The sequence below is a fragment of the Oratosquilla oratoria genome, chromosome 20, assembly GCF_046742065.1.
Source record: "Oratosquilla oratoria isolate Oo_2021 chromosome 20, ASM4674206v1, whole genome shotgun sequence".
NCBI classification, from domain to species: Eukaryota; Metazoa; Arthropoda; class Malacostraca; order Stomatopoda; family Squillidae; genus Oratosquilla; species Oratosquilla oratoria.
Window position 1 is genome coordinate 9439911 of NC_134796.1, and position 24392 is coordinate 9464302.

Consider the following 24392-nt stretch of genomic DNA (forward strand, 5'->3'; position numbering starts at 1 on the left):
TTTCCCTCCCTATCCTCCTTCACATTTAACAATTCCCTAAAATACTCTGCCCATCTTTCTCTTACTGTAGTCTCTTCCATTACCATCTATCAGCACCTTTTACCTTTTGTTCTCTACTTGATTCTCCTTGTCTTCTTCTCTTAATTTCCTTTCAAAATATCTTTTTATCACTTTCAAAATTTTCTGTCATACTCTTACCCCATTTCACATCTGCTCTCCTTTTTGCCTCCTATATCTTATGGCTTACTTCTCTTCTTTTTTCTTTGTACTTCCCACATGATTCTCTCGTTCTATTTTGCAACCAATCTGTGAATGTTCCTTTCTTCTCTACAACCTTTTTTGCTTCATCATCCCACCATTCACAACCCTTCATATTTCCTCACGTCCTTCTTGTTCCACACACCATCTTTGCACACCTTATGACTCCCTCCTTGAAATATCCCCATTCCTCCTCCACTCTTAGTTCTACTCTATCCTTCATTTCCTCCCGATTTAAACAGTTTACTCTAAGCACCTCCCTACCTTCTGTCCTTTTTTCTCTTTCTCCATCTATCCTCCACTCTCAACTTGCCTTACACCAAAAAATGAACTGATATTCCCCACTCTCTCCCCTAAGAACATGTACATCCAAAACTCTCCCTACTCTTCTCCTGGTTACAACTATATGATTTGGTTTATGATGATGATGATTTGGTTTAATGTCACAAACTCCCTCCTATCAGGAGGCTAGGACAGTGCCCCTCACAGTGGACTTTAATGAACCATGCCCTTGGTCCAACTCGTCCCAAGCAGGATTTGAATCTTCATCATCTTGACCTCCACTGCAAGTAACATTGCCCTAACCAGCTCAACCTTGTACTATATGCCAAAAGTAAAAATCCTGATGCATTTATAGTTGACAAATGCAAATAAATTTCAAAAATTCATAAAATAGTCCCTCCTTATAGGTGACCTGGTGCATTTTACAACAAGTCTCTACATTCCTATCCTTCTCATACCTACTTCATTGCACAAAGGATCCCCCTAAGGAGTATAACTCTCACCTTTATCATTCAATCTCTTGTGATCTTCCAACACCAGATCCAGAGCATAATACAATATTACTTGCCTATAAAGAAAGCATGATGATAACCCAGCACACAAACTAAAAAACAGCTACTAATAACGATACTGCTTCTGACCCGACACTGCCTCTGACCCAGGGCAGTGGACAAGGTGCAGGGATGACCCGTCATCTAGGAGGTGCTAAGATAAGGTGGAGGGTGGAGTGTATTATTTCTTTATGAGTAGAGATTTCCTCTAATGTAGACTAAATGACGTGTGGCTCTGGTCTGAAGGGGCACCCCATGTAGTCCCTAAAGTATCAGCTGCATTCTACTGCAAATTATACTACACAATAACATGCAGCCAATACCCCAGACAGGGACTTGCAACTTGTACATACATACATACATACATACATACATACATATATATACCAAGGCTTTTTCCCCTTACAAGGGAGGTAGCCAAAAAGGAAAAGGCATAAAATCATTCCCACCCATTCCATCCCTGAATACACTCCACACCCCTCCACCCTCCCTCTTATCTTAGCACCTCCCGGATGATGGGCCACCCCCGCACCCCGTCCACTGCCCTGGGTCAGAAACAGTGTCGCAAGACACAGCACATCCACAGCAAGGCCGCTTCATTAAATCGGCGAGCCCCCTCTCCGTCCCCCCATGCACAAAAGGAGAATACGGGGAGAAATCCCTTCGGGCTGCGTCAAACTCCGCTCACACCCCCCACAACACCCCCACCCCCCCGCCCACTCCACCCCATGCATCACAACATCATCCACACACACAACCATTCTCCACTCACCCCCGTCTTCTGTCCTCTCCCGTCCCTCCTCAACAGACACTCCCCTCCCCCACAAAGCCCCCTCATGCCCACCCCCCCAACATCTGCCCCCCATACCTCTTTCACCAGTCCCTCCCCACTCACTCCTTCCATGTGTCCAAACCATCCTAACACTCTTTCATCAACCCCATCCCCCAACTCCCCCTCCACCCCCATTCTCCTCCTCACCTCCCCATTTCTCACCCTATCCAGCCCAGTAACCCCCATCACACTTCCCAGACACCTCTTCTCAAACACATTCAAACTCCTTCTCTCTTCCCCTCCCATGCTCCATGCTTCCGCCCCACACAGTGCTGCCGGCACAATCACTCCTTCACACAGTCTCCTCCCAGCATCCATTCCCAAATGTCCATTCCTCATCACACTTTCAAATCCACCAAGGCATTCACTCACTTCTCTCAATCCACATTCCACCTCCACCCCCTCCTGCCACATTTGCACCCAAGTATCCAAAACTATCCACTTCCTCCAGTTGCTCTCCCTCAATGCTCACCTCCAGTCTACTGCCACTTTCACCCCTTGTACATCTCATCACCCCACTCCCACCCACATTCATCTTCAGCCTTTCTCTATCACACACTCCCCCAAACTCCATCACCAACCTCCCCAATCCCTCCTCCGATCCTGCCACAAGCGCAGTGTCATCCGCAAACAACAGCTGGCCCACCTCCCACTCCTCTCCACTTTCCCCAACCATCTCCAATCCCCGACCCACCACCCCTGCACTTACCTCTCGCACCACCCCATCCATGTACAAGTTGAACAGCCAGGGCGACATAACACATCCCTGACAAAGTCCCACCCCCACCTTGAACCACTCACTCTCTCCACCTCCAATCCTGACACAAGCTCTACCACTCTCATAAAAGCTCTTGACAGCTGCCAGAAGCTCTCCTCCCATCCCATCAACTTGTACCACACAAAAACACACACACTTAGATCACTAAACTCAATATATACTCCACCAACACCCTAGACACAAGCCCCGTAGCACAAAAACCTTTCCACATCTGGTAAGAACCACACTGGAATACGGAGAACTACAAGAATTACCAAAAGAACAGAATTAGTTCCCTGAAGAGCTTGTAAAGCCTTCTCAACATCTTCATAGTTAACTGCAGGAAATTCATCAACTCCACTGTGGATAAGGAAACATTTGAAGCCACATATCCCTCGTCTCACCATCTCCTGTAAGCAGTTATCATTCCCTACAAGTAAAATTTTAATATTTGTTACAATAAAGCAGGTGGGGACTTCCAGTACATCATATATGTTCTATTTCTTTATGTACAGTATCTTTTCTCCTATGGATGGTTATTATTAATCACCTATCACTGATAGGTTATTTAACCCTAAACCAAAGGCACAAGAAGGATGGAATTGCTTTCCTTCCTCCTTACTACTGTCCTCTCATCAAGGGTGGTGGGTGGGAGTGGGTGCAGGCAATTGACTTGGGTACCTCCCTTATATGGGAGAAGCAGCTTGTTTTTGATCAACAGAAAGGGGCTCTAATAACCATCTACAAGCAATTCATAAGAGCCACCCTCAACTGTCTCCACAAACAAAAATATATTGTAAATAAATATAAATGAATAACTAAATGTTATTTGAATAAATATATAACAAAGTAAATGTAAACAGTTCTTTACAATATGTCACACTTACCTGGAATAACTCCCCCCCAAAACCCAACATCTACCCAGCACTGTGGTTTGGCAGCAGTTTGCTTGATCTCCCAATGTTCTTGAGATGTAGTTGGGGGAATGGAGTTCCTGAAATTGAAACCTTACTTATACATTATACTGAACATGTACCTATCTTTCTTTTTATGTTCTTAATTATAATTTTTTCTTTAACTATATCTATATCTTCCTTGTACAAAGTGTGAAAATAGAAAAATAAAGAAAATACATAATTGGGGAAACAAATGGATGTGGGATGGATGAAGGGTAGTTATGCACTTTGTCTGGCCATCTCTGTTATGAAAGGGAAAAGGCCTTTTGGTGTGTGTGTGTGTGTGTGTGTGTGTGTGTGTGTGTGTGTGTGTGTGTGTGTGTGTGTGTGTGTGTGTGTGTGTGTGTGTGTGTGCGTGTGTGTGTGTGTGTGTGTGTGTGTGTGTGTATTTACCTAGTTGTATTTACCTAGTTGTATTTTGCGGGAAGGGGAGCTATGCTCGTGTTGTCCCGCCTTTGTATCTTGCAGTGTCTAGTTTGTTTTTAAACTCATGAATGGTTTTTGCGCATACTATTTCATTGTCCAGTTTGTTCCAAGTGTCCAAAACTCTATGAGGAAAACTGTTTTTCTTCAGTTCTCTTCTATAGCTATGTTTTTTTATTTTCTTTCCATGTCCTCTTGTGTTTCTTTTGTCCCAGTTAAGTAAGTTCTCACTATCGAGTACCTCTGTGCCTTTCATGATTCTGTAGATGGTCAATAGGTCACCTCTCTCTCTTCTTTGCTCCAGTGTCGGTAACTCCAGTTTAGCCAATCTCTCTTCGTATGATAGGTTTGCAAGTGCAGGTGCCATTTTTGTAGCTGCTCTTTGGATTCTTTCTATTTTCTTTATATTCTTTTTGGTACTGGGGGACCACAATGTCGCTGCGTACTCTAATCTAGGCCTTATCAATGTAACCAATATTTTTTTCATCATGTCTTCGTCCAAGTATGTAAACGCCACTTTTATTGCTCCAGTGTCGGTAACTCCAGTTTAGCCAATCTCTCTTCGTATGATAGGTTTGCAAGTGCAGGTGCCATTTTTGTAGCTGCTCTTTGGATTCTTTCTATTTTCTTTATATTCTTTTTGGTACTGGGGGACCACAATGTCGCTGCGTACTCTAATCTAGGCCTTATCAATGTAACCAATATTTTTTTCATCATGTCTTCGTCCAAGTATGTAAACGCCACTTTTATTGATCTTAGCAAGTTGTAAGTCTCCCCGACAATTTTGTTAATCTGTATATCATAGGACAAGTCGTTCGTGATAATTACTCCCAAATCTTTTTCGGATCCTACTTTCTTTACTTCTTTGGTTCCAATTGTATATTTTCCTGATATTCTGTTTTTGCTTTTTCCAAACTCCATTATGCTACACTTCTTCGTATTAAAGTCCACTTCCCATTTCTGACTCCAGTTCCATACCCTATTTAGGTCTTCTTGCAGTGCTTCACAGTCCTCATCAGTTTCTATTTTCCTTAGCAGTTTGGCGTCATCGGCAAAGAAGCTCATGTAGCAGTTCACGTCCTCATCCATGTCATTCATATAGATAGCAAACATTATTGGTGCCAGCACAGATCCTTGCGGTACTCCACTGATCACCTCTTTCCAGTCTGAATATTTTTCTCTGAGCACTACTCTCATCTTTCTACCAGTCAGAAAGTCCTCTATCCATTTTAGTAGGTTTCCCTGTATTCCTCCTATGTGTTCCAGTTTTTTTAGTAGTTTTCTGTGTGGTACTTTGTCAAAGGCTTTTTGCAAGTCTAGGAATGCACAATCAGCCCATCCATTTCTTTCTTGCACTATGTCTATTAGTCTTGAGTAAAAGCATATTAAGTTTGTGGAGCATGATCTTCCTTGTCTGAATCCGAATTGTCTTGGGTTTAATATGTCATTGTCTTCCAGATGTTTTACCCATCTATTCTTGATTATTTTCTCACAAATTTTGGCAATGGTGCTTGTTAGTGATACTGGCCTATAGTTGGTGGGTTCTTCTTTGTTTCCTCCTTTGTGTATTGGTACAATGTTAGCGTTTTTCCAGTCCTCGGGTATCTTTCCTTCTTTGAGTGAGCTGTTTATTAAGATGTGTATTTTGTCTGTTAGTTCTTCTTTGCACTCCTTTAGAATCCAATTTGCAATACCGTCCGGGCCATGTGATTTTCTGACATCCAGCCTTGATAAATGTTCTGATATTTCCTTTAGTGATGCTGTAAACTCATTCATGAGGGGAGATTTCTTGTTTTTGTCTATGTCACAATTCGGTATTTTCTCTCTGGTGAAAACAGATTTAAAGTGATTGTTCATGACTTCGGCCATCTCTAAATCTTCTGTGTATTCTATGTTTCCTTGGCATAGTTTCACCAATTCCTGCTTGTTTTTAAGTTTACCATTCACATACCGATAGAATAGTTTGGGTTGCTCTTTGCATTTGTCTATAATATCCTTCTCATGGTTCCTTTTCTCCTCTCTTCTCACATTAACATACTCATTTCTATAGTTAACATAAATTTGCCATTTGCTTTGTTTTTTGTCTTTTCTCCACTTTTTCCAAGCTTTGTCCCTTCTGTCTTTTGCCTCACTGCATCTTTTGTTGAACCAACATTTAATGTACTCTCTCTCTCGCTTTTGTCTTGGTACATGCCTGTTTACCCCTTCATTGTAGTTTTCCATCAATATATTCCATTTCTCTTCCACTGCTGTTTCTTCCCTGTAAAATATTTCCCAGTTTGCATTCCGGAAGAATGTCTTTAGTTTTGTAAAGTCTGTTTTGTTGTACCTCAGTCTTCCTTTCCTATGCTTTTCGTTCCTCTCTATGTCTATTTCTTCCTTTAGTATAGTTTCGATGAGTACATGGTCACTCTTTCCAATTGGTGTCTCATACTGGACTTTATGCACTATTTCAGGCTCTGTTGTAAATATTAGATCTAGTTTCGATGGCTCTTCATTATTTCTGTACCTTGTGTTTTCATGTGTGTGTGTGTGTGTGTGTGTATATATATATATATATATATACAGGTAGTCGTCGACTTACAACCGAGTTCGGTTCCGACAGACAGGTCGTAAGTCGATCTGGACGCAAGTCGGTCTATATATATATACAGTATATATTACCCTTTATATAATACAGTATATATTACCCTTTATATAATACAGTACAGGTAAACGTCGACTTACGATGGCATTAGGTTTCGATAGAGCCATCGTAAGACGATTTCATCGTAAGTCGATCCCCAATTTGTGTATCACTCTGTTCCGTGGTCACTGTACCTAGCTTACCTGTATATTAACCACCAGAGATACTGAATATAGCCTATTAAACATGTACAGTAGTTTATTTAATTATTTTTATCCTTTTTACCATATTCAAACACTATAATATGTATTTTCAGTACGGAACTTAAATCTCGCGGGCAGCAGCCAATGCCAGCCGTACGACGTGACGTAATAATACTCGCATCATAAAATATAGTCACCGCTTATATCGATCGTTCTCTCTTTCACCCGCGAATTTTGAAAACCACAGAGAATGGGATTAATGGCTCATTTGAAAGAATGTAAAAACACAGGGGCGACTACAATAAATATAATCAAGACGCCGATATGGCAGCGTCGCGAATCCACTTGCTCCTCATGACGCCTACGTGTGCGGCACCGTATGGAAGGGGTTAAATTATCATATCGTCGTCGTCGTCATCGTCATCGTAAAGTCGAACAATCGTAAGTCGCGGCCATCGTAAGTCGACGTTTACCTGTATATATATTGTATATTACATTTAGCATACTGAAATAATCTTAGCATCTTTGAACTATGTTGTATAGTATTTTTAACCATTTTATAATTTCATCTGATTTTCTTTGGGAAACATAGCCTAGGCCTAAGCATATTGAATAAAATCCTATCATATTTGACCTATGATGTTTAATACTGTATTTGTTAACCTTTGTATTATTTTACCATCAGACTTTCTTTAGGAAATGTATGCATACTGAATAAAATCTGTTACATTTTATTAATTGCAAAACATAAAAATACAAAATGTAAGGCAAAATTAGGATCTTTTTGATTTCAACAAAACACATTCTTTTCGTTTAAGTACTGTACCGAACATATTGTTATCGACAACAAACTAGCCTAGGCATAAAAAGTTTGTTATATTTTATTAATTGCAAAACATACAAAATGTAATGCAAAATTAGGAAACATTTTACTTCAAACAAACAAAATGAAAGAATATTTAGCTGGCTGGGATGCTGACGCTGCCGGCAGCCTGCGAAAACTATCGTACTCGTGTCTCGCAGCGTGCGGAGTAATGTACTGCACTGCCAGGCATAACATTGCAATTCTATTACTCTATTAAATGTTAGATATTATTGCACCATCTCGTGGTCGTAAAGTCGATCAGTCGTAAGTCGCATAGGTTGTAAGTCGACGACTACCTGTATATATATATATGCATGCATGTACACAAGAACTATTAACAAATATTATTAAGACCTGAACTAAATAAATATCAAACTTCTGAACCATGCTCATAAAATGATAAGTGTTTGAGGTGAATGAAACGCCATTGTGCTTCGGCATACACTGTTCTTACATGCTTACATACAGGTACACATCGGAAGCACTCAGCTGCCTAAACTATCATACATCCTAAATCTCCCTCCAAGATAAACCATAATAATTGTCTTACATGCTTGCATACAGGTACACATTAGCAGTGCTCGGCTGCCTAAACTATTGTACAATAAGAATATTTGAAAAATGTGCCATACGATTATTTAATAAGCTCTCACTTTATTTAAATGACACTCCAGAAACAGAACATTTAAATAAAACTTAGAACATTTCAATATGATCAAGAATCATGAAATAAAAAAAAAGTTTGAAAATTATTAAGTAATTGAACATGGCCCACGAGAGAGGGATACTTTTATCCTTTATAGAGAAGAAAATAAACATCACATGTAATAAGTACCATACATGAAAAACATACTTTAAAACTACATTCTACATGAAAAATATACTTTAAATCTACATTCCAACAGAAAAGCAACATACAAATAACATATCCAGTAATTGTAAGAACTTACAATGGCATATCAATTATCGTCGTCACTCCACCAGCAGCTGCTGACCGTGTTGCCGAGCTGAAACCTTCCCAGTCAGTCCTTCCTGGTTCATTCACATGTACATGTGCATCGACTACCCCTGGCATCAGCACTAATCCCCCACAGTCTGTTACCTAAAAATAACAATACTTGCAAACAGGGTGTAGGACATTGGATTACATATTGTGGTGCCTGTTGGCAGCAATGGCACCTTCCTTTGTGCATCTCTGAATCACACCTCAGGAACAGCTGTACACACTGTGTATCATACTGTGGAATACATGTACTATTTGAACCCCTTTAGGCACATTTATTCTGTTTCTTTAACATTGCTGAGGATAAAAGGTCTATGCGCTTCTTTTATTCTTATTACTAATGATGGACTGGCTGGTGAGGTTGTTTAATGTTTGTTTAGAAGAGGGTAGAGTACCAGAGGAATGGAGACAAGGGGACAAGAGCGAGTGTAGCAGTTTCAGGGGGATCAGTTTGTTTAGTGTAGTTGTGAAGGCTTATAGGAGGGTTTTGATTGAGAGGATTAGGAGAGGAACAGAGGGAGTAATTGGTGAGGAACAATGTGGGTTTAGGAAAGGGGGGAAGAGTTGTGTGAATCAGATTTTTGTGGTAAGACAGCTATGTGAGAAAGCTTTAGGAAAAGGTAGGGATGTTTCTTGGGGCCTTTATGGATTTGGAAAAGGCTTGTGACAGGGTAGACAGGAGAGCACTGTGGGAGGTATTGCAGATATATGGGATAAAAGGAAAGCTGTTAAGAGCCATCAAGAGTTTTTACAAGATTAGTAGAGCTTGTGTTAGAATTGCAAATGGAGAGAGTGAGTGGTTTGAGTTAAAGGTGGGACTTCACCAGGAATGTGTTATGTTGCCTTGGCTGTTTAATTTATACATGGATGGGGTGGTGCAAGAGGTAAATGCAAAGGTAATGGGTCAGGGATTGGAGATGGTTAAAGAAAATGGAGAAAAATGGGACATAATCTAGTTGTTGTTTGCTGATGACACTGCGCTTGTGGCAGGATCAGAGGAGGGATTAAGGAAGTTAGTGACAGTTTGGAAAGGTGTGTGAAAGAAGGAAGTTGAAGATAAATGTGGGTAAAATTAAGGTGATGAAATGTACATGGGGAGAAAGTGGCAACAAATTGGGAACGAGTATTAAGGGAAAGAGACTGGAGGAAGTGGATAGCTTTAGATACATAGGTGCAAATGTGGTGGGAAAGGGAAGAGTGGAGGTGGAGGCAGAATGTAGATTGAGAGAAGCAAGTAAATTCCTTGGGGGATTAAAAAGTGTAATGAGAAATAGACATTAAGGAATGGATGCTAAGATGAGATTGTGTGAACGGGTGATTGTGCCGACATCATTGTAAGGGGGAGAAACATGGAACATAAGAGAGGATTAGAGGAGTTTGAATGTGTTTGAGATGAAATGGCTGTGAAGTATGGTAGGACTTACTAGGGTGGATAGAGTGAGAAATGAGGTAAGGAGGAGAGCAGGGGTGGAAAAGGAGTTGGAAGATTGGATTGATGAAAGGGTATTGGGATGGGATGGACACATGGAAAGAATATGTGAAGAAAGATTAGTAAAAGAAGGGTGGAAGGCAGAGGTGGCAGGAGTGAACATGAAGGGGTGACCAAGGATGAGATGAATGGATGGGGTAAAAGGGGCATTGGGAAAGAGGGAGGACATCTGTTGTGGAAGGGAGAAGAGAAAAGATAGGGGTGAGCACAGAATTGCTGTGTATTGATGATGCTGTGATGCATGGGAGTGAGTGAGGGATGGGGGAGTGAGTGGGGGATGGGAGAGTGAGGGAGTATGTGTGAATGATATTTTGATGCAGCACGAAGGGATTCCTCCCTGTCAACTCTTTTTCTGCATGAGGGGATGGAAAGAGGGGTTCGCCAATTAAATGAAGTGGCCTTGCTGTGGATGTGCTGTGTCTTGCTGCATTGCTTCTGACCCAGGCCAGTGGGTGAGGTGCAGGGATAACCCGTCATCCAGGAGGAGCCAAGATAAGAGGAAGGGAGAGGGGGGAATGGGAGTGGAGCATGTGGGGATGGAATGGATTAGAGTGGATTTTATGCCTTTGTTTTTTGGCTACTTCCCTTCTATGGGGAAAAAAGCCATTGGTATATATATATATATATATACATATATATATATATATGAACAAACAGAGGCTACTACTATATATATATATATATATGTACATGATTCTCTTAAAAAAATAATATATATTTTTTTCAACTGATATAATTCATATGAATTTTGACTCAAAGTCAAATACAGCTTTTTGTGATCAACCTTTGTTCACTTTCTTGAGATGGAGTAAAATAAGCATAAAAACAATTATTGGGTCCCTCTCTCCAAATAACCAGACAAGAATTACCAAGTGCCAGTAAAACAATTGCAAAATGTTAATGCCGCCTAATTCATTCTTTAAATTTTTATAGTTCATACCACCCACCAAATTGTAATACTCACAATATCCTTTGGGTATCCAGATACATCAGTTGTATTCTTATGAATTTTGGTAATTTTCCCATTCTTCACTTCAATGACAGCTGAAGAGGTTTCATCTTCAAAAACCACTGCTCCACCAACAAAAACTTGGTCTGCCATGATGACTTAGGATGTATGTATAACCTGGGAAGAAGAATGGTAGTGTAAAAACTATAAATAACTTTCCCTGATATCATCTACATAATAACCATTGTTCTGATCTTTCAAATAGTTCTGCTATGTAATATTTTAAATGATTAAATAACACAGTCTATACATGTAATACCATTCATAGAACACAGGCTATACAGTGGTGGTATGGTTTTTGCATAAAGTGTGGACTATACACAAGATCATGAGAATACACAGTGCAAAGACCAAAACTATTCCAAGCCCTGTAGATAAACCATACGAGGAGACTAAATGTATTGGACCTGCCATCATTAAAGGAACAAAGGGAAAGGAGTGACCTAACTCCAAAGTTCAAGTCACTGACAGAAGTAGACAAAATTGACAAAGATTTCTTTGTTTGGGATGGGAACATGCAATGATGTCCTGAAAACAAATTGAACAAGACCACATTTTAAGGATTTGAAGAAATAGTTTTCCCTATTAACTATATCAATTGGAATAGTCTAGAAGATACTACCCAAGTATTAATAACCTTAAAACTAGATATGCTAAATAGAAAATAAAGAGATAGAACCCCATATATGTAGCTCCTTTCCTGTATACTACAACTAGATAAACCTTTACACCTACTCAAAAGAATAAATTATCTGATATATTCATGATATAAATTACTACACCTCCCATAGCATAACAATATGATCAATCATTTGCACAAAGTGAAAGTAAGATTTTGGTTTGAGCTGGGACAGTATTATGAGTCCATGGAATCCATCTAATCTATATACTAAAGACTTCTTCCCCCTTATAAGAGAGGTAGCCAGCCAAGGAGGAGAGGAGGAGGTTATGGTTGTGCAGTTATTCCTCCCACAACTTTGTGAGAGAAGGGGAAGATGACATCTACGTCAAGTTTGATTTTCTTATTTGTTTTGCTATTTTCCTATTTTCAGGAATTGTGAGTTTGCAATCTATTATGACTAAGTGTTTGTTGATGATATTATTGCTGTTTTGAAAGTATTTTTCCCTGGGTTGCATCAATTCTTTTATGGGCAGGGGTAAGTCAATTTTTGAGTTTTTAATAGTTTTTATAGTTCTATACACGTGTTGTTTGTTTTCCTACCTACAGTACTTGCGTGTTCTTCCCAGTTTTCTTCCTTTTTTATTCATTTAATGAATACAACCACTAATGACACAGCTGGAGCTAAACAAAATTCAAAACAACTCCTGAAATTAGGATAATAACAAAAAAGATTTGCGAGGTAAAACCAAACACAAATGTCACTCATCCCTTTTTCAACAAAGATAAACTAAATATATATAATATATATGAGTATATATATATATATATACATATATATATATATATATACATATATATATATATATATACATATATTAGTGATTTTGGGAGCAGGTTTTCATCAAAACACTTTCGATTCCTCTAATTGTTCTCTTCTCTGAACTAGGTAAATGTTAAATAATATTTCCGATCAAGTCCATTATGGTTGGATATGAAAACTAGGACATAACATTTTGCCTATACCTTAGGCATCTTCTGGTAATTTCATTTGTAAAGTTACATACAAGCTTATACATACATACATATACCAAGGCATTTTCCCCCTTACAAGGGAGGTAGCCAAAAAGGGAAAGACATAAAATCACTCCCACCCATTCCATCCCTGAATACACTCCACACCCCTCCACCCTCACTCTCATCTTTGCACCTCCTGGATGACGGGTCATCCCTGCACCTTGTCCACTGCCCTGGGTCAGAAGCAGTGTCGCAAGACACAGCACATCCACAGCAAGGCCACTTCATTAAATCGGTGACCCCCCCTCTCGGTCCCCCCCCATGCATAAAGGAGAAGACGGGGAGAAATCCCTTTGGGCTGCGTCAAAATTTGTTCACGCATACTACCTCACCCCCCATCACCCCGCCCATTTCACCTCATGCATCACAACATAATCCATATACAACCATTCTCCATTCACCCCTGTCTTCTGTCCTCTCCCGTCCTTCCTCAACAGACATTCCCCTCTTCCCCAAAGCTCCCTTCACCCCATCCATCCACCTCATCCTAGGACATCCCTTCATGTTCACTCCCCCCACATCTGCCTTCCACACCTCTTTTACTAGTCTTTCTTCACTCATTCTTTCCATGTGTCCAAACCATCCTAATACTCTTTCATCAATCCTATCTCCCAACTTCCATACCTCTCATGATTCTATAGATGATCAATAAGTCTCCTCTTTCTCTTCTTTGTTCCAGGGTCAATAATTAGTTTTGACAATCTCTCTTTGTATGACAATTCTGAAAGTGTGGGGGCCATCTTTGTAGATGCTCTTTAGATTCTTTCAATTTTCATTATATTCCTTTTGGTACTGGGTGACCACAGTGTTGCTGTGTACTCCAGTCTTGCTCTTATTGGTGTGACTAGTATTTTCTTCACCATTTCTTTGTCCAAGTAGGTAAATGCCACCTTTATTGATCTTAGTAAGTTGTAGGTTTCTCTGACAATTTTGTTTATCTGTTTATCAGAGGACATGTCCTGATACAGTAAGTCCTCGTTATACAGTACATATACGTTTCTGAAAACCTTACTGCAAATTGAAATTACCGTATACCGAACCCATTATAACATGTAATAATAGGATATGGCAGACGTACCTTCTCCCTGCTCTTTCCTCTTCAAAACACGAGCGGATACCATATCTGTGAATTTTTCTTACCATAAATAGAATCGAGGGTAGTAATTACCAAATACCATAACTGTGAGTTTACCAGATAAAGAATTACTGTAAAAGGAGGACTCACTGTATCCTGTTTTTACTTTTTTCCAAATTTCATTATACATTTCTTAATGTTGAAGTCCACTTCCCACTGCTGACTCCATTCCCAAAGTTTGTTCAGATCTCTCTGCAGCGAATCAGTCTACTTCAGTGCTCACCTTTTTCAACAACTCTGCATCATTAGCAAAGCAGCTCAAGTAACTGTCCACATCCTCATCCATGTCATTCACATCAATAGCAAACATTATTGGAGCCAGTACCAATACCTGTGGAATTCCACTAATTACCTCTTCCCAAGTAGAACCCTAATCTCTGAGTACTACTCTTATATTTCTACCATGCAAGAAATCCTCCAACCATTCCAGTAGTTTACCTTGCACCCCTCCTATAATTTTCAGTTTTCTTAATAGTTTCCTGTGGCACTTTATCAAAAGCTTTTTTTTGTGTATATTTACCTAGTTGTATTAAATGGGAAGGCAGCTATGCTCATAGTGTGTGATACACCATGGTCTTGGATCACATGTTGGACTCATGATCGACAGTTATTAACCTTCCAGATGAGAGCTCAGAGCTCGTATGACCGATCTATGGGTAATACTGTGACCTTACATGCACACACATCCCTAACTCCCCACCCATGAGAGTTGGAGTAACAACCTGCAGTGCAACAATACTGAAATTATTTCAGCCCTGGGCAGGATTCGAACCTGGACCGCAGTAGTGGCAGGCAAGAATTCTATCCACTGCACCACGAGGTTGTGTTGTGTGTGTGTAAAGAAATAAAAAATATCTGTGGTACGTGGACACTCCTGAATTTTATCCAGTGTCAATAGATCTGTGGCCCTTATAGGATGCAGGTATGGGAAATTTTGTAACAGTAAATCAGTCTGCATAAACCAGCAGCTACCTTCCTTTGATTGAGATGAGATTTAGCTGTGCTAGTCTATCTGACTAAGAAAGGGTGGAGATTGTAGATTTGTTTTGTTAAAAAATGCTGGCTGGGTGGAGGGAATATCCTCACTAAAGCCAGTATTCCATACGGATTATGCAAAGTCGAGAATGGGTTACATATCAGGCACTACATATCAGGTAAGTTCTTATGATAGTTATTCTGATGGTACTTAGGCTCAAACCGACCATGCTTGGTGAGGAAGGGTACATTTATCTGGTTATATTGGAGACCCAGTAAAGTTACACCAGATAAGATTTGAAGATCCCGCTAGGCGGGTCGGTGCAGTGTGACTGCGTGATAGGATAAATATTTGTTTTACATCAGCAAACAGCATATAAGAACATGTTATTTTGGTATTTCGATGAAAAGTACATTACTGATGGTTTAGAAAGTAATTTCATTGAAAGAAATAGATGTCTTGGCTTTTTTTTTTTTTTTTTGCAAGTGCACACCTGTACAATATTGCAATAGAAAAATTAATATATTTATTTTGTAAATTATAATACATAAACGTAATATACGTTTTTCTTGGCGGAAATCAATAACAAAAAACCTAATTGAAAGCAAATACAGTACCGAATGGAGTTGCGACGATAGGCCCGAGAGACCGTGCTGTCGTCGTCTATCCAGTCTCGTCAATGTTGACGTTGTGTCTGAACAGGAATGTAGTAGCACATTTGTAAATAACACCCAAGAAACTCGCATTCGGAGAAAATAAACTTCTAATGAAAGAGGATTCTATAGTTCGACTACCAACTGTTACTAGGTGTTCTTTCACACCAAGTAACGACACCACGCAACACATTATTGAAAGAGCTACGAAGCTGCGCTCCACGCTTTTCATCAATCTATGAAACTCCTCTGCACTTCGCAGTTCGATCGGATGCCAAAACACAGGTTGTCAACATCCCTAATGACCTCTAGAATTATAGGTACCGCATTACAAACGCATGTTACGTTAGGTTTGGTTAGATGAATCTATCTTACTTATAATTTCTTCAACCTATGCATCTATCAAAACTTTTTATCATCTCGAATAGTCGTCTTGGTTTCGATTGTTATTGTATTGCGTTTAGCGATTTTTTCTGTTATTGATATCCACCAAGAATAACATGTATTACTCTGGTGTATTACAATTTACAAAATCAATATTTAATTTGCAATATTGCGCGCGTAGGTGTGCACTTCTAAATAACCTTGAATGCATTATAGCAACACAACAACCGCGATAGTTTGCTCAAGTTCCAAGCAATATAACGTACATTTCACTAGTAAAAATAGTGGGAAATATTTACCTTTGGACCATAATCCTATACACACAGTTTTAATACTAAATTCACCTTAATATTCGTTCTGCAGGCAAAAAATTGTTGAACAAATACGGTTGACGTCTCTACCACACCAGATCCTTGTCCCAACACGAGGAATTCAAGGCCATCTGGTTTATTTATCTTTTATCAAGTCAAGCAATCAAACAATCTTGAGAATACCGATTTCGTACGTAATAACATATATTACCGGTTGTACAGGATCAACACAACACCTTGATATTATCCCGCGATTTATTATTTACGTTGCTTATGTAATGACTTCTACTTGTGATCTCTATAGTCTATTGATGTCTTGTTAAGGAAACATTTACTTTGCTTAAACAATAGCTTCTACTTTTGATCTCTATGGATGTCTTGTTAAGGACATTTTGATCACATTAATGTGTGGATGTACATTTAGCTTTATTCTCCCTAGAAAAAAAATTCTGTGATCCCGTTCCTCAAGGCCTGTGTACGCATTAAATATCTACACTCAAATTGTGTCCTGCTCCATTTTCAGTGTGTAAAATGGCTCCCATTTTTTCGAAATGTGTTTAACGATATATATTTCTATATATTTGTATATTTATGAAATATTTATATTCTATATTTATGTTTTACTACAAAAATAATTAGAATATGAAATTAATTGAGGAGTTGCGTACTATTGTAGGAAGTCCTTCCTTACTTAATTATTGTATATATTTATTTATATGTATCTCCTTTATTGTATATGTAACATTTCTTTGTTATACATGAGTACTTAATATCAACATATATTTATTGTAAATGTATTGTATAAGTAATAGGCCACTCAATAGAGGAGTAAAAAAAGGCGAATAAGGAAAAAAATCAGGGAAAGCTGCAATAAGCTTTAATGTGTTTATAATACCTTACTTAATAACATATTAATTTTGCACCCCTCTACCCCCCCCCCCCCGGATTTGGCCGCCATCTTGAAAAAATGGCGACCAAAAACAGTTTTTTCCAAATATCTCACTAGAAACTAATTTTAACGAAAAATGTATCGAAACAAAATTTATTCTACATACAATTTTCTACAAAATTTATTTTATTCAATTTTGTGATATACCTCACTGTTTTTGCTCTAAATGTGCGAAAAGATTGTGTTTATCTTTATTTGATACCTACAGTGCACAAAGATCATATAATAATTTCCTTTGTATGCTATACTGAATAAAATATCTAAGTTCCTAACTTGATTATAGTCTTTCTTTTGTTTCAGAACTATTAAAATAGATAGTTAAAGCTTCAGTGAAACCCCAGGCAGTTATTGGTGCAAAATGTCTTCATTGGGGAAATGTTTAATATGCGATGGACAGCTTTCTGTGGGTGAGACTAGAGAAGTTAAAGAAAAAGGAATAAAGACACTGATTGATTATAGCATTAAGTGGAAAGACGGAAAACATTCTCTGTTAGAAGGACTAAAAAGTGTGAAAGTGCATGAAAAATGTAGAAAAGTGTATACAAAAGAACGGAGAGCTGAAACTTTCCAAGCAAGGCAGAAAACCTCGCAAGTGCCGACAACGTCACTGAGAAGTCAAGAATTACAGTTTGATTTTCTTCATGATTGTCTCTTTTGTGGAAAAGATGCATCAAGTGACTATTTGAAAAAAGAAAGCAAAAAATATTTAGGTGATCGTGAATCTGTGCACTGTATAGAGATGCTGCATGTTAAGGATACTATTTTGAAAGCTGGTGAAATGAGAAAAGATGAATGGGGCAAAGAAGTATGTACTCGTATATGTAACGTAGTGGATTTAGTTGCTGCTGAGGCAAGGTACCATTCAGCCTGCATGAAAAAATTCTACCAAACATCTTCTGGTATGAAACGTGGTCGTCCCAAAAGCTCTACGGTTTCTGAGGCAATGAGTCATGCTTTTAACTACTTGGAGGAAAATCGAGAGGAATGTCAGATTACTTTCAGTGAGATTTTTTCAGAATATGAGGGTGAGCTACCAACTGATAAAACCATAAAATCTGAATTGATAGAGAGATATGGACATGATATTATTGTTTCTGTGAACAAAAATAGAAAACCAGTGATCTGTTTCCGTGACACAGGAAACAAAATTTTGACTGACGCTTGGTACGAAAATCATAGAAGTCATGACGAGAAGGAAGAACGGCTTCGGATTGTAAAGACTGTCGCCAGAATAATTGCTGAAGATATAAGATGGCAGATGTACGAAGCAGATCAGTATCCACCACCAGAAAATTTCCTAGAAGAATTGGATTCACTTATTCCAGAAACTCTCCAGTGCCTTGTTAAGACAATAGTCTTAAAAAACAAGAAAGGAAATCAAAGAAAATGGAATAGGAAATGTACAGCAATTTCACATGCTATCCATACAACAGCTAGGCCAAATTCTTTCATATCTCCTCTACAAATAGGACTTGCTGTTCCCTTAAGTCAGAAGTATGGCTCTAAGCATCTACTGAACGTGCTCTCTGCGTTGGGATTATGTGCGTCCTATGCTGAGGCAGCACTCTTTCAAGTATCTGCTTTGCAACATCCAGCCAAGGAACCTCCGAATGATTCATTTGCACAGTTTGTATTCGACAATGCAGATGTGAACATCTCTACTATTGATGGATTTAACACATTCCACAGTATGGGAGGAATTCAGTGTGTTACTCCTCAGAATAATATTACTTCAGATCAGCCAATCACTAGATTAACGAAGATCCTTAGTGCATCGTTTGTTGGGCAGTTTGGTCATAATCCTATTAAAACCTTTGAAAGTAGAAGTGTAAAAGGACTCTTGAATATAAAAGTCAGGGATTTGGCAAGTATCAATCCAGTGTCCACTACTGTATCAATAACAACAACAGAGCTTCTATGGCTACTTGGAAAATGGCAAAAAAAATGCAGAGTGCCCAGGTTGGAATGGTTACATGGAGAAATGTACAGCACACTTCCCATATGATGTGTCCCAGATCTCATATCTTCCCTTTACAAATGCTCCACCTACCAATTATGACACCATATACACAGTACTTAACCAAGCTGTAGAGAAATGCAACGAACTGAAGCAACAAAGTTGCTTTGTTACCTTTGATCAACCTTTGTACATCAAGGCCCGAGACATTGTGGAAATATGTGGTCAAGACTCACACCTAAATAATGTTATTGTACGTCTTGGTGGTTTCCACTTATTGATGTCTTTTATGGGTGCAATTGGTTTCATCATGAATGGTAGTGGAATAAAAGAACTTTTTAGTACTGTTAATGCAAGTACATCTGTTGAAAAAATGTTAACTGGGCATGCTTATGCAAGAGCTCTCAGGGCCCATACACTAGCACATGCTGCACTGTCTATCAAGGAGGAAGATATTCGAGACTAAACTCGGAAATGGAAAGTATAAAATATTATATGTGAATCTTTCCACAGCTCTAACGCAAAAACGGTGCAACCTATGGAAAACATGACAGGGACAAATATTATAGGGAATTTTATGTAGATTATTTTTTGTTTCGACTACTTTCTCTGTAAAATGCATTTCAAGCGAGATATTTGGAAAAACCCGTTTTTTCCGCCATTTTTTCAAAATGGCGGCTAAATCCGGGAAGGTAGAGGGGTGCAAAATTAATACATTATTAAGAACCACATTAGGAAGAAAATCAAGCATATTGCAGCTTTCCTTAATTTTTTTCCTTATTCAACCCCCTATTGACTGGCCTATAAGCCTATGTAGTCATTACATTATATAAGTGCCCTATACACAATTATATAACCGATTATATAAACGTCATTAGGCGTACGCTACAGGTGTATGCGTCCAAGGTCTATAGACCTTGTCAAGGTCTATATATACCAAGTCTAACCACTTCCGACCGAATTTCAAGGGTGTTGGAGCAGCAGGCCCGTGACGTCACCTAGCTGCTCAAAGTGGGGTTCGCGCCAGCGTTGTCGTTTCGTGGAAATATTGCTCATGGTGAGGGAATCTAGCGAGTGTTGGCAACTGGCGTGGATAACGTGGACGGATTTCTACACAGTGTGGAAAAATATTTTCACATTTTCTATCTGCTTTGGCGCCTCTAGCTTATTGTGTGCAAAGTTATGTTTAGTTAATGTTATACGTAAAATGGATTGCTGATAACCCAATTTCCCATTAAATACCTAAATCTATAAATTAACAGTCGTAAAATTGCAATGATACAAGAGAAGGGTGTTATACGTAAAATGGATTGCTGATAACCCAATTTTCCATTAAATACCTAAATCTATAAATTAACAGTCGTAAAATTGCAATGATACAAGAGAAGGGTGTTATACGTAAAATGGATTGCTGATAACCCAATTTTCCATTAAATACCTAAATCTATAAATTAACAGTCGTAAAATTGCAATGATACAAGAGAAGGGTGTTATACGTAAAATGGATTGCTGATAACCCAATTTTCCATTAAATACCTAAATCTATAAATTAACAGTCGTAAAATTGCAATGATACAAGAGAAGGGTGTTATACGTAAAATGGATTGCTGATAACCCAATTTTCCATTAAATACCTATATCTATAAGCTAACAGTCGTAAAATTGCAATGATACAAGAGAAGGGTGTTATACGTAAAATGGATTGCTGATAACCTAATTTTCCATTAAATACCTATTTACACTAACAGTCGTAAAATTGCAGTGATACAAGAGAAGGGTGTTATACGTAAAATGGATTGCTGATAACCCAATTTTCCATTAAATACCTATTTACACTAACAGTCGTAAAATTGCAGTGATACAAGAGAAGGGTGTTATACGTAAAATGGATTGCTGTCAACCAAATTTTCCATTAAATACCTATTTACACTAACAGTCGTAAAATTGCAGTGATACAAGAGAAGGGTGTTATACGTAAAATGGATTGCTGATAACCAAATTTTCCATTAAATACCTATTTACACTAACAGTCGTAAAATTGTAGTGATACAAGAGAAGGGTGTTATACGTAAAATGGATTGCTGTCAACCAAAATTTCCATTAAATACCTATTTACACTAACAGTCGTAAAATTGCAGTGATACAAGAGAAGGGTGTTATACGTAAAATGGATTGCTGTTAACCAAATTTTCCATTAAATACCTATATCTATAAACTAACAGTCGTAAAATTGCAATGATACAAGAGAAGGGTGTTATACGTAAAATGGATTGCTGATAACCAAATTTTCCATTAAATACCTATTTACACTAACAGTCGTAAAATTGCAGTGATACAAGAGAAGGGTGTTATACGTAAAATGGATTGCTGTTAACCAATTTTTCCATTAAATACCTATTTACACTAACAGTCGTAAAATTGTAATGATACAAGAGAAGGGTGTTATACGTAAAATGGATTGCTGATAACCAAATTTTCCATTAAATACCTATTTACACTAACAGTTGTAAAATTGCAGTGATACAAGAGAAGGGTGTTATACGTAAAATGGATTGCTGATAACCAAATTTTCCATTAAATACCTATTTACACTAACAGTCGTAAAATTGCAATGATACAAGAGAAGGGTGCTTAGCAGAGGAAGATAACATGGTCAAGGTGTAGGTTTGTGAGGTCCAGTTATTCAGCTGAAACGGAGAGAGAAACATATCGCTTCTTCTACAGGTGTCGCAACCTAAAGTATGTTAAATCGTGTATATTATTATATAACGAAACTTCAAATCTAAGCTTCAATACTAGACAATTAATTATAATTAATCATTGGAGTTGCCTTAGTGGGCGGTGCGTTCCTCCCAGCAAAATATAGCAGCCGCAACCACTTGAGTTACACCTTGATCATATTCTCCTTAGAGGAACCTATTTACATATAATTACTTTATTTATATTTTAATTATTATCATCACATTCATTACTATCATTACTGGCATCAAGTCGCATGAGCATACAACATAGCACTGTAAATGTTACTCCCCAAAGCCCTTCATCACGCATGCATAAATGTGACACGCCATGAATATGTGTTCAGAGGTTGAAATATGGCTGCGAAACGCAAGATGAGGAACGAGTGGCTGGTGAGTGATGAGATCCAACCCTGGTTGACTCGTGTGGAAACTGACCCAACCCGAGCATATTGCACCACCTGCAGGAAGGAGTTTAGTGCCGAGCTATCAACTATTAAGAGACACAAGGTTTGTGAGACTTGCTTATTGCTGCGCAATGTTGTGACTTAATCAGTTATTAAGTTATCATAAACATGTATTTCATTTAAGGGGTCTCGTAGAGGGGTGGTATTAGCGACCATTCTACTCGCATGCTTCATCGCCGAGCATAACCTTCCATTCAGTACAGCTGACCACTTAGTTAAATTAATTAAGATTATGTTTCCTGACTGCTATAGCTCAAGGAATGAGCATGGGAAGAACAAAATGTACTGATGTAATAAAAATACTTGGAAGGTGTGTAATGAATGACCTCGTAGAAAAGCTGCGTATTAACAAATTTTCCATCATAGATGAATCGACTGACATCAGTACATTATAATCCATGGCAGTGATTGTCAGGTTTTTCGACAGGTCAGTAAACACTGTAAAGACAGGTATGTTGCAACTTGTCGACATGTATAACCCAGGTCAAGACATGCAAGGTTCCACGGGAAAAAACCTCTACACACAGTTAATGGATACACTACGCACACATCAGATCCCTTTGGAAAATTTCATTGAGTTTGCAGCTGACGGGACTTCTAATATCATGGGTGAACTAAATTCATTGTCCAGCCGTTTAAGAAGCAATTTGCCTGGAATTACTATAATGAAGTGTGTGTGCCATTCACTTCACCTCTGTGCATCTGAGGCTGCAAAAACACTTCCTAAACACTGCGAGGACCTGATACGTAATGTGTACACATACTTTTCTCACAGCGCAAAAAGGAAGGTCGAGTTTAAACAATTTCAGGATTTTTGTGAAGTAAAACCACACAAAATACTTCATCCATGTCAAACTCGCTGGCTTTCACTGCATGAATCTGTAAGGCGAGTGATTGAACAGTGGCAGGCTCTCGCAATGTATTTTGACGCGAAAGATTCGGAGGAAAGACTGAGATCGGTTGAATTAATTGTAAAGGACATACGCGACCCGTCTGTATATCTATACTTTCATTTCCTTGATTTCATCTTGTTAGCAGTTAACAATATCAATCTACTGTTCCAAAGGCAAACCCCAACGATTCACTTACTTCACTCCACTGTAAGAAGGCTGTACAGGAATCTAGTAGGATATTTCTGCCGCCCAGAATGCATAATACACGCATTAGAATTATCTGAAGTGAATCCGTCTGACGAAAGAATTTTTCTCCCAACAAGTCAGATATATCTAGGATAAAAAATTCATGCACTGTTGCAAACTGAAGAATATAGAGACAAACATGCCATGCTTGAGTACGTGAGAACAAGGTGCCGCACATTCATGGTTACACTGTGCTTAAAAAAAGATTCAACATGCAAGATGAACTTTTCCGCCTATGTTCATTTCTATCACCAAAAAATGTTTTAGATATAAACACAAGAACAGCCCTAGCTTCTCTCACAAGTTTAGTTCAAGCAGTATTTCGCATTTACGATTCTGATGTCCAAATTCTAGACAATGAATGGAGGAACCTAGATTCCGTAACTTTGCCGCAAGACTTGGTACCCGACTGTAATATTTTAGAGTTCTATGAAAAACTAGGGAAAATAACAGACGACGATGGCACACATCATTTTCAGTATTTGTGTTCCTTTATAACGCAGGTCTTGTCTCTATCAACTTCAAATGCTGATGCTGAGAGACTATTCTCAAAGTTGTCATTAATGAAAACAAAGACTAGGAACAGGCTGCAGCTACCATCAACAAATGCACTAATTTTAGTGTCAGAGGCTGTCAGGGAGAAAGGTACTTGTGTGAGCTTAAGCCATCTCAGTTAATGATAAACTCCATACATTCACCATGTAATTGCATCTCTCTCTCTCTCTCTCTCTCT

The 24392-nt window shown here is 38.6% G+C and overlaps 1 protein-coding gene across 3 annotated transcripts in view; it reads right to left on the reverse strand.

Annotated features, from left to right (window-relative positions):
• The window catches only part of LOC143036379 (allantoinase), a 35501-nt gene extending 18913 nt beyond the window's left edge, over window positions 1–16588 (reverse strand). The window contains exons 1-6 of one of the 3 annotated variants that reach the window (XM_076203646.1): window positions 16443–16514; window positions 15679–15755; window positions 11210–11371; window positions 8704–8855; window positions 3568–3674; window positions 2956–3110 (exon numbers count right to left, since the gene is read on the reverse strand). In XM_076203646.1, the coding sequence (XP_076059761.1) occupies window positions 2956–3110; window positions 3568–3674; window positions 8704–8855; window positions 11210–11347 (552 nt within the window). In that variant the 5' untranslated portion in view covers window positions 11348–11371; window positions 15679–15755; window positions 16443–16514. Of the gene's footprint in view, window positions 1–2955; window positions 3111–3567; window positions 3675–8703; window positions 8856–11209; window positions 11372–15678; window positions 15756–16397 lie in introns of all 3 variants that reach the window. The other 2 variants (XM_076203645.1, XM_076203647.1) reach the window with 2 other exon arrangements.
• Between the last annotated feature and the right edge of the window lie 7804 nt (window positions 16589–24392).